At 32.6% G+C, this 12,136-nt stretch overlaps 1 protein-coding gene across 1 annotated transcript in view; it reads right to left on the reverse strand.

Moving 5' to 3' along the window:
• Positions 1 to 12,136, reverse strand: part of LOC110095912 (E4 SUMO-protein ligase PIAL2) — an 82,513-nt gene that overhangs the window by 14,572 nt on the left and 55,805 nt on the right. The window contains exons 7-11 of the mRNA XM_020821630.2: positions 9,918 to 9,983; positions 2,767 to 2,831; positions 2,648 to 2,696; positions 2,475 to 2,559; positions 2,198 to 2,296 (exon numbers count right to left, since the gene is read on the reverse strand). Coding sequence (XP_020677289.1) covers positions 2,198 to 2,296; positions 2,475 to 2,559; positions 2,648 to 2,696; positions 2,767 to 2,831; positions 9,918 to 9,983 — 364 coding nt within the window. The remainder of the gene's footprint in view (positions 1 to 2,197; positions 2,297 to 2,474; positions 2,560 to 2,647; positions 2,697 to 2,766; positions 2,832 to 9,917; positions 9,984 to 12,136) is intronic.

Here is a 12,136-nt window from a genome sequence, read left to right on the forward strand (position 1 = left end):
ATAAAAATATAGAGAAACACGAGAAAATGACACTTTGACTCTCATGACTCATGAAAAAATCAAGTTTGCATGGAAGTCACCAAGCTCTCAATTAAGTAATTCACCACAACAAGCTCTTGGAGAAGAAGAAAGCTTCAAATTTTCACTGAAAACCATCCAATAAATAGAATTTTTTTTACTTCCATCCATTACAAACATTTAAATTTTAAAAACACAAAAGTGGGAAAGAGAGTGGCTAATTGTTCCATGGAGCGCACGTGGTTGCACCCTCGATTGAGAAGGTAGTTAGGGCTAGCCATTGTTGGCTTGTTTTGCATGTAGAATGACCTCCCTTGTACATCCTTGCATGGATAATTCATTCTTCTGGAATGCACTTGCTCCTTGAGTCCATTTCCATACAACTAACAAGCATTTGGCTTGATATTGACAACTTACATACTAAGTATATACTAATCATTACTGGAGCTCCAAAAGATACTAAAAGACCATGTTAATATGATGGAAAACCAAAATAACATAACTAACTTGCTAAGACCCTTGGCTCACCTGAAGGAAAAAATTCATAGAACTATAATTAAGATCACAGTGTTGTATGAATCCAAGCGTTAGACAAGAAAAAAGCCATTGATCTAAGTTAAAAGTAATAGAAATGAGAATGTTCATAGGGATGTATGAAATTTTTGGAAAGATGCATTAGGGAATGACTACATAAAAGAAATGGTTGAATTGCTATTTATTAAAGATAAGGTAATTAAAAAATAGACTTATATAATTTGAGCATACACAACTAATAATAAAAAACGCACCCAATTAAACAAGTGATCAAATTAATGTCAAATGGGTAAGAAAAAAGAAACGGTAAAACTAGGGTAACATGGGTAGTAGAACAAAAAAAAAAGTGAATTCATAGAACCGACCCTAAACACTGGTGATAAGGCCAATGATGAAGAAACAAACAAAAGCCAAATTCACCGAATATTTTACTTGTTTCTGATCTAATAGTTTTAAAACAAATTTAGAATGTTTCAAGTAAACTGGAAGTGGCAACATATTCAATAAAACATTTGCTCCAATTTTAGCACCTTAAACATTGACGAAGTTGAGAATTGGTCCAAGCTTATAAATAACACTTACCAATGTCAAATTATCAATGTGTCAATTTTCAACGAGGCCAAACCTTACACCACAAGAAAAAAATAATTCACCATGCTTGAATGTAATATGCCAAAATTTCACATATAAGAGGGTGGACTTGGAGCAATGATAAATTTACATTTAATGTAATCAAAAGGTCCAAAATAACTAACATAGTTTGCAATTTGACATTAAAAGCTATCAATTTACCTTAAGAGAACAAATCTACACAAGATTCTCAAAATAAACAAGCGATCAATTTCTCAGCATTAAACCACTCTAAAGGCTTCATTCAAATCTCAACAAGTCAAAATTAAAAAAAAAAAAAAAAAAAACCACCTTTTTGAGTAAATTACCTATAGGTCCCTGAAGAATAAGAGCATTTGCCAAACTTCACATTAGACTGCATTTTGTTAAATATAACATTTGGGTCCCTGAGATATATAAAGATGCTTTACTTTGGTCTTTATTTTACAAAATAATTAATAAAGAATTAAATGTCCAAAATGCCTTGCTCCTTTCCCAAATTTTATAAATAAAGCAAATCAAATAACCTTCCGCAGCCTCCTAGCCCACTTTTACTTCTCATTTTCATCTCTCAATGCCTAAAAATTGAATTAGCAGCCAGGCACATAATAGGCTGGAGACACATGAGAAAACAGTCAAGAATGGATCAATGGCAAAGAAACCCGCCTAACTGAAGCCCAAAGCAGATAAGTGTCTGCCAAGTGCTGAATAAGGATGGCATAGCCGGAGCCAACAAGAAAATGAAGAAAGCTAAGAAGGGGTCCAAGACATCGTTTGTAGAAATCAAATTGCACTTTCTCAAACCATAGCCTTCCTTTTTCAAAATGGGTTTAACTGGTCCTTTTTTTTTTTTTTAGAATTTGCCTTTCAAACAAAAATTCATTCGAGTGACTAAACCAAGCACAATGAGTAAACTCCATATTACCTCGCATAAACTCCTATCCGAACTACAAATTATAATATCTTCATCTTACATCAATATTCTGCCTACAGCTTTTTCAAAAAGCAAAACAATCACAAAATGTTTTCAATTTACCAGAATCAAGAGCTGCTAGAACTGGCTGGACGTAATCTTTCAGTTCAGGAGTGCAGTTAGGCATCTTGCTCATATATGCTATTGCTATCAAGTAAGCGCCTATAATATGAACACACACAATTAGGATAACAGTAAACATAATTCAAATTTGATAATAATAAATGAATTGTGAAACTAGCGGCATGCCATCATAATACTCCATAACCACATGAAAGATCACAGAATCATGATACAAATTTTTATACATATGCAATAAATTATGCAGCTAGAAGCATACCATCAAAATATCCAATTGTCTGAAGAACATTTATTCCATATTTAAGCATTTTGGATATGTCCGTCGGAAGTTGAGGTCCACAATCCTGATTAAGGTACAAAGCAACTGAAACTAGTAATAAGGCACAAAAGAAATATGAAACCACTAGACGCAATGTCATAAAGAATACTAACTGGTGAGACATTATTCCTTTTGTCCACACCTTTTCCATTGACCAAGAAGCTGCAGAAGAAAAACAAAATACAAAGTAAATTTCTATCAAAAGTTTTGGAATGCAAAATAGGTAATCTACCTCGCTTGAGGATTTGCGATACAGGAAGAGGTTTCCAAATTCTCTGTCTTAACAACAATCAGCATCTGCCCAAAACAAAAAGTGGTGAGCATACGGGTAGATAAGATTGCTCTCCACAACATAAGAATTGAAGACAAAAACAGCTGCTTTAAAATCTGCAGGTAAGAAGTGATAAATAATCAGGTATGGTTTTTCAGTTTAAATCCAACATCATGCCACCATGATGCCACCATGATGCCTAAAGTATACGCTTCAGAAAGAGCCATAAAAAAAATCCCCAAATTCGAGCTCCAACTTGAAATTTTTCACCAAGGAGAAGAATAATTGTTCCTTATATTCTATTATAAACATGAGTAAACAGAAAGACACGCAGAAAAATTACACCAGCGTACGTCCCACTAACTTAATTTATTATGCACAGACCAAATATAAGATTCCATTCAAGTTCATGCCTCGACTCATATCAAATATCAGGCAGCTTTGGTTCAACTAAGTATCGCATTTCATGCACCACGACAATGAACAGATGAATCATACCTCAAGTTAAAATAAACCTATGCTGATTTAAAATAATTAATAAATGGTTATAAATACATATATAATTTTAGTGTACATAATGTTAAAATTATCCTTAATATTATCAGAAGATAAAGGTGATGCTTAGATAAGATAGGTTTAACTTGAATTTCTTATAAAAAATAATTGATATATAGATGATGATATAATTCTAGAATTAAGGTTGGATGGTTAAAATGAAAAAAAAAAATGCCTTGGGAGTTTTTTACGATAAGAGAATATCACTGAAGCTCAAAAGAAAATTTTATAAAATAGCAATCAGATCAACAATATTATCCATATGTTGGGCTTTTAAAATGTCATTAAGATCTAAATTGAATGTTGCAAAAATGTAAATAGCATGCATGTGTTGGAAAAGTGTAATATCCAATTTATCCGGTAAATAAATTGTTTTAATATTTTATAAGTAATTAAATTACTAGTAAATAGATATTAGTAAGAAATATACTAAATCAAATTGGATAATTTTATTTTTATTATGAATGAATGATTAGGTACTTTCAAGGGATGTGAAAGTAGTTAGCATGTGGGCCCTCATAATCCAATTGGTTCGGTAATTACAAGCAGCAATCGGCAAAACTTCTGTAGAAGAAATTCTGCACTGTGAGAGGAAGGGTCCAGTAGCAATTTTCGGTCTCCCGCGACTGTAGAGAAAGCCACAGAATTACAAAAGGCAGTGGAAGTTTTCCCTGTAGCAAGGATCGCAATTCTCCTGTAGCAAGAGGCGGAGATAGAGACAGGATTCGGCAGGAGCAGTCCTTGCTGTCGATGGAAATTGTTTTGTTGTGAAGAAATTACAACCAAAGGAGAACTTTAAGTGAGAATTTGGAAGAGTAAGAAACCAAGAAAAGTTTAGAGAAGAAGAAAAGTGGAATAAAAGGAATGCTGAATGCTAACGGATGATCAAAGAATTATGCCGATTTGGATAAGTAAAGTTGTGCTTAAATTCCATAGCAGGATTTGAGACTGAATTGCATTAAAGAATTCTGTTAAAAAAAAAAGGAAATTAAGGAAAGAATGAATTAAGGTAGGAATTTTAAGTTTCTTTAATCTTTTTTCTAGAAGTTAAAAGACAAGGAAAGTTTCTAAAGAAATGTATCCTAATTGTGTTTTAGGATTCACCAGACATATGAACAAAGAAAGTTTTGGGAGAGTTTATCAAAGGATAACATCAAGGGGTGTAGAATTGAAAGAGGCAATTCATCAGGAAGGTAATTTATGTAAAATTAATTTATTGATTTCCAGTGTATTTATCATGTATTTTAAATGGTTTGAGAAATTCAATGCATTATGAATATTTGCATAGTAACCATGAGAATACATTGCTGTAATCATTTATAAGCAATTGTATTTTATGAAAAATTGAAATTGAAGTTGATATGTGATCAAGTATGTTGTTTCAATTTTTTTGATAATATGTTATAAAGAAATTTCATTCTTTAGGTAATGCTTGTCAAGTTCTTCTTGCAACACTTGCAATGCTATATAAATGATTATAGTTATGAATTATGAATATGTAATAATTACTGAATAGTTACTTAGTAAAGATTGACTATTCTATTTTATGGTATCTACAGTATCAGATGGGCAAAAGGAACCCAGTTATGAAACATGTATTATGGATGGGACAAAAGGGACCCCAGAGAATTTAAATGCATGCATAGCAGGTGGGACAAAAGAAACCCTTAGAGAGGCAAAAGAGACCTCTATGAAATTCAAAGGTGATAATGTCAGATCTACCTGAGCTCCATTGAATATGTTTATAAAAGTATAGCCAAATTTTTTAAAAGACTAAATATTCAGTATCCACCTCATTTGACCATATGGATGATGCCAATAAATCTTTATGATGTTTTGCAAATAGTGGTAAGTTAATTCAATGATTAGCTCAATGTTATAATTATTTATAATATCATATTGTAATTGTTATTTATTTGATATAATTTACTGAGTCTCACAGCTCACAAGTATTTTCTTACTGGATGTTATAGGAAAGGGGAAAAAGAAGATTGTTGCAGATTAATTTTGCAATATATTTCTTCTTTTATGTTAAGCTTATCTTTGTTAGTAAGTCTACTGATGAGGTATGAAAACATTTCTGAAAGGGACTATATTTGGATTTCCTTAGTAGCTCTGTAAGCATGTCTGTATGGAAGTTTTAAATTATTAATTGCTTCTGTGGATGTATCAATTGAAATATCTTGGATGTTTTAGATGAATTTCCAATAAGAGAAATTGTATTAGATGTTTATAAAAAGGAAATTGTTATCTTTATGTTTGTAATACTCCCAGTACTTCTTAGGGGTATTGTGGGGTGTTACAAAAAGTAAGATGGATACATTAAAAGTGATTATATTAAAAAAATGATTGAATGGCATCCATTGGTAATAAGTTAGCAATTTTGATATGCACAACGAAGGGTAGAAAATGTGCCTATTAGGCAATTAATAAAATTAGAGTCAAAGGCCTAAGACAAAAAAATAGGTAGGCATAAGGTTCCATAGCAAAAACTTTCCAAAATAATTTGCAAAGAAAAGATTTAACACCTTAAACAACACTCACCATGAGTGAATGAAAAATGAGAATTAATAATGTTTTGGGATAAGGCTAATGATGATGATGGTGAATAAATAATTAAAATCAATTACATATATAATAGATAGAAATCTTAACAATAATGGACCATCTAATCCAAGTATTCAACTATTAGAGGTCAATTTTTGTAAATTTTTTAAACTTTTGTTATTTTTAAAACAGTATAATTTCAAGAAATTTTTAGTTTCCCGTATCTTTTTGAATTGCTACCCAATATACCATTTTTTGCCGACATGTTTTTTTCTGAACTCTTTCACATTAATTGTAGACATCTTCCTTATTGTGTTTCCACTTCTCCATAGGGAATTAATGGTGCAAGCCTTGTAAAATAATACTAGTAATACTTAACCTAAATAAAAACCCACATTAAAATTAGCATTCACCAATCGAATCTCAAAGTTATTGAAAAATGGTTTCACATATAATTCTAAGGAAAAGAAAATGGAGTGCATTCCATTACAGGCAAGTTGCCATTGAATCATAAACATATAGAGATCTAAAAGCTTAATCCATCAGGAAGATGATTTTTATTCAAGGTTAATGGATTCCTTCTTGCATTATTAAATAGATGAATTAGATTCTTCATGTATGCACCTCACACTAGAAAATTAATTAAGCAACCATATGCTATTTCTCATTTCAGAAGAATAATCGGTTCAAACTTCTATAAACTTCTGCGTTGGCTTTAGAAACTCCTGGCATGTACAATCGAAGATTAATTAGCCAGTTCTATAGCTCAGATTCCCAAAACTAATATTTAGCACGAATGTCAATATATATACATTGTAACTTTCCTATTTAGGACAGGTGTAACAAGATTTGAGTTTTCATCCAAACATTAGTTAAATGATATCCTTTTTTAACCGGGTTCAAAAAGATGGAAAAAAAAAACATGATTTAGGAGGTCAAATCATTGCAAATCTTCGGTAAATCCCTGAAAAATTAATAACATTATGGTAGACATGCAACTTTTTCATGCACCACTTAAAATCAATCTCCACACTCTCAAAACCATGTGGCGATCAAAAACATGATGTATCAGGTATCACCCTAGGGCCTAGACACTAACCCAAGTGAAGTAAGGCACAAATAATAAATAGTTATGTCACTTAAAAAAAAGTATTTGAATTTTGAAAACTACTTTTGAAGAATATAAATCAATAATTATAGCATCTAACCATGATTGTTCGAATTCCATTATATTCCAAGTTTAAGAATCTTGCTAAAAAGATACTTAAACAATACAAGCAAATCTACTTATTCTTTTAGCATGAATATCCCAAAAATAATCTAATATTCGTTGCTATCAATTTCATCTTCGACAATATCCATGTGATATTCTCTTTTACTAGATTATTAGTCTGGTATCTTCTATCTCCTCGAATTAGTTTGCAAGATGCACTAATTTAGATTTGAAAGCTATGTTACTGGTACATGTGTTCTAGCTTGTTTTCTAATGTGCATGTCAATTTCTCTAATTCTTTGTGATCTTTTCAGATCACTTACATCAAATTGACATTGAAAAAGATTAACTTATCTTTAGAATTTGAAATATTAGCACACATATTTTCAATTAGAACAAGTTGCTTGTCTTACTATTTGACACCTTAAGGCAAGGTGCTTTGCGTAGGTATGCCTTCGTAACAATGCACTTCTAGGAAGTGTGCAAGGAACTCTAGCCTCATCGTGCCTTGCCCTTGATCCTAATGATGTAAACTACTAGGAGTTACGTTCAAAATTAAAAAGAGAATTGTTAAAGTTGCTTTTATAATTTTATGGGATCATGCAAGGTTGAGTTAAGATGTCGAAACATTAACTTTGCTTAGGCAGTCTGTCGATGTCCTCATCACCTAACCTCACCTTTGGCAACCATACTTTCAATTCAACTTTAAGAGAAAAAAATGCCACAATCATATCTTATAGAAATACTCAACTGACCTAAATAAATCAACTGAAAAATGCTAGAAAAAAAGTTCTATAACTTGTGAAGTTTTCACAAGTAAAACTTAATTCCACTTATACAAATGCTCAAATATAAGGAGTATCATACATAGAATTACAAACCACAGACTTTACAAGAAAAATATGCTTACTAGGATTATCTATTTGCCTAACTTCCCGCCACCTTAACATTCCTAGACAAGCAAAACATGATATCAGGAATATAAATGAGATTTGCAAGATGAGTATCATGGAAAAGTAGCAAAGTAAGGAAAGCTACTTTGAATTTTATTGCTATTTTCTGAACAAAGTGTAGAAGTATATATGAACTTCATTCTTAGAATGGAAATAAATCAAAGCTATTAAAAAAACCCATGAGGGGATAGCAGCTACAAGAGGAAGAGGAGGCACATAGATTGTAATCTAAGGGCGATAAAAAGAATGATCTAATAGTTATAACCCATAATCCACATGCTTAAGGATCTCTATCAAGATTGATTAACTTATGGGTCCTACAATCATTCAATACTCACCCTCAAACTAAATGGTATAAATCTATAATTCAAAATTTGTTTATAACATTTTTTGAGGTGAGGTTGAAAAGTCCTTTTGTAAGAACATCTACAAGTAAATTTCTTGTTAGTACACATGGAGTGCAAACCAATCCCCTTTTCAATTTCTCTCCAATGAAATATCTATCCACCTCCACATGCTTAGTATGATCATGTTGTAGTAGATTATGAGTAATACTAATGATAGATTTATTCTCATAGTATTCGTTGGTCCTCTTTTGATTTTTAAATTTTTTGAAATGATTTTGATCCATAGAAGCTATATTAAATTACTTGGACAATAGCTTTAAATTCAAATTAAACACTATATCTTTAAACGTTGTTTCATAGTCCTTGATATTATGATGAAAGATTAGCCATAGACATAATGCTCATGGGACAACTAATAAACCCATTTGGAGAAGATGTGTATGAGCATCAGTGCAGCACACAATGCTAATCCACCAAAAGCATCAATGTTGCTTCCACTTATGGTGATGCCTCACACACCAAACAAAATGATATTCAAAAGATGATGCACTGGTGCAGAAAACTGTGGGGACGATAGGGTAGCTTTCATAATTAAGGTAAAATTATAGGCTGCTTAGTCAAAAGATTTAATTTAAGATTCCTTTTAGATTAATGTTAGTTAACCAAGGTAGAGTTTTCCAAGAAAGCATATTAGAATGCTATACCAGTCATTTCAAGCCAATCCCACATAGTGGGATAAAGACTTGATGTTATTGTTGTACCAGTCATTTCAAAGATCCTGTTAATACCCGTAAATCCATATGCTTAAGATTGATATATCAATACATATTCTTCTTTTTTTTTTCAATTCATTATTTTAAAGATTTTAGAATTTATAAAATGTTAACTTTAGTTTTTATAACATGGTGACACCGAAAGATTTGAACAGTTCAGTTAAGTCAAATCATGAGCCAGTGCCTCCACCTAGTGATCTGTTTTCAAAAAAAACTTGCTTAATAGTCTGGGTGAAGCGGTTACAATTGCTCAAAATTTGAATTGGGGTGAATTAAATTAATAGCAATAAGCACAGGAAATATAATAACTAAAAGACCATGTATCACATTTGGTTACAGCAGTTAATCAAATTAATACATATGAAATTAATACCAAATTGTTTCGTGCAAGAAAATCTCTCTTTTGCAAAGAAATGTTTAGATGGAAATGAAGAAAATGAACCGAATAATAACTCAGGCGTAATGTGATAGAGCTGCACCAGATCGCACAAAACACAAGCATTAGAGGTGAGGGCAGTTCTAACAAACAAAATATCAAAACACGACAGACTGTGATATAAATCACAGTTTTAATGACAAAAAAAAGATGTTAAAGAACTTAGAGTACTTGATCATACATATTTGTTTACTAGTAAGTATTGTAGCTTCTAATCCTCTTGAAAAGTTATGCAAACAATAAACTTGTAAGATTAATAATAATGAATGGAACAAAAGATTCACTTACAATATTTTGCTCTGGATGGTGGCCCTTCGGGAAATGGAAATCGGACATCAGAACATCATAACCAGGCTTCAGCAGAAAAAAAAAAAAAAACAAGCTTAATCAATAATATAGCTGTTTGAATCAAGCAAAGCCTCAGAAAACAAATTAATTATTACATCAAAACAGTAAGGCTAATCTACAAGAAGATGGTTCCACAAGGACACGAATCTATTCATTCCCCGAATCTTTCAGTCCATGAATTAAAAAAAAAATAACCTATCTTTTCTCCTATGAATGGAAGAGTATTGGCTATCAGAATCTCCTGTTGATGTCCTCATCATTCTCACTGGGTGGGAGAAAGCTCGACTCTGTCGAGCAAGCATCACAAGTGCCTTCATACAACTCTAGAATGTCGGGATCCAATCTCTGTAGCTCATCACGATCAATCCATGTGTTCTCCGTCTCCGGTTTTCTTTTCGATTGAACTAAATACCTTTGGCGCCCACCCTTTGGTGGAAATGATTTCATCATTAAGTAATGCTTCAATTTTCTCCGCATTAGATAAAGAAGGGATATTTAAGAGTGGAGGTAGGCTAGGATTCTCACCAGGTAGGGTCACACAAGACTCAATATTACTAGATTTGTGGTTTAACTCTGGTCCTTCAAAGGCTACTAGATCTTTGATGTTAAACATAGGATTCATGTTAAAACCTTCAGGTAGGTCTAGCACATAAGCATTACTATTTATTTTTGATATTATTTTAAAAGGTCCTGCACTTCCAGCATGTAACTTTTTAATGGTCCCTTGTGAGGACCGTTCCAGACGAATCTGTACTATTACAAAATCTCCAACCTTGAATTCTTTAAATCATTTCTTACGATCCGCATTAAGTTTATAATTAGCATTGCTTTGTTCAATCTTTTTATTAATTTCCTTATAAAATTCCTTGAGATGCGATGCAAATGCAGATGTTCTTAACTTAGGACACATATAGATCAAGTATATAGGCTGTCTAGGTTGGTACATGTACACAATTTCAGCGAGACTTAGACCTGTGGTTTGATTAACATAGTTGTTATAAGCAAATTCAGCTGTCAGAAGTTTGGAGTTCCAATCTCAAACGTGTTCTCCTACAAAGGTTCTTAAGAGGTTGCCGAGACTGCTATTAACAACTTCAATTTGGCATCAGTTTGAGGATGGAAAGCGGTAGAAAATTGCAATTTGGTACCCATCTTATGCCATAAAGTCTTCTAAAAATAACTAATAAATTTGACATCTGAACAGACACTACGGTTTTAGGTAATCTATGTAACCTAAACATCTCATCAAAATATAGTTTCACCGTTCGAGAAGCATCAAAAGTTTTGGAAAAAGGAAATGGGCCATTTTGGAAAAAATGATCAACTACCACGCAAATAGAGTCATGTTTTCTAGAAGTCTTAGGTAGTCCAAAGACGAAATCCATACTTACGTCCTGCCAAGGGCAATTGGGGATTGAGAGGGGTGTGCAGAGACAAGCATTTTGTTCACGCTATTTAGCTAGCTGACAAGTGTGACACCTTTACACAGTTTACTAACATCACGTTTAAGACTAGACCAGTAAAAACATTGTTCTACAGAGCAATGGTTTTCTTTTGGCCAACATACCCAGCTAGTCCTACAGCGTGTAATTCCCACACGAGAAATTCCCGAAGTGAAGAGTTGGGTATGCAGAGCTTTTGTGATTTGAACAAATACCCATCTTTAAGAAAAAAATCATTAACTACTCATTCACCCCCAGTTGTCAATAAAGAATACATATCCTTAAAGTCATGGTAGTCTTTATAATTCTCCTTAATACTCTCGAATCCAATTACTTCAGTCCTCATTTCTCGAGTTATCATCATACGACGACTTAACGCGTCTGTCGCTTTACTTTCATAACCTACTTTATGTCTGATTGTGTAGATATATTCTTACAAAAATTCGACACAACAGCCATGTCGAGCATTGAGTTTCTTTTGGTAGTTTATATGACACAAGGCCTCATGATCAAAGAAAATGACAAATTCTTGTGGGAGCAGGTAGTGTCTCCAATACCTAAGGGACTGAATGATGGAATAAAATTCTGTCATATGTGGAGTATCGTTGTCTAATATCATTTAATTTCTTATTGAAGTAGGCCACGGGATGTCCTTATTGGGAAAGGACTCCACAAATACCAAGACCAGAAATGTCACAAGTTACTTCAAAGACTTTA

Source organism: Dendrobium catenatum, unplaced genomic scaffold (genome assembly GCF_001605985.2).
Source record: "Dendrobium catenatum unplaced genomic scaffold, ASM160598v2 fragScaff_scaffold_718, whole genome shotgun sequence".
Taxonomy (NCBI): Eukaryota; Viridiplantae; Streptophyta; class Magnoliopsida; order Asparagales; family Orchidaceae; genus Dendrobium; species Dendrobium catenatum.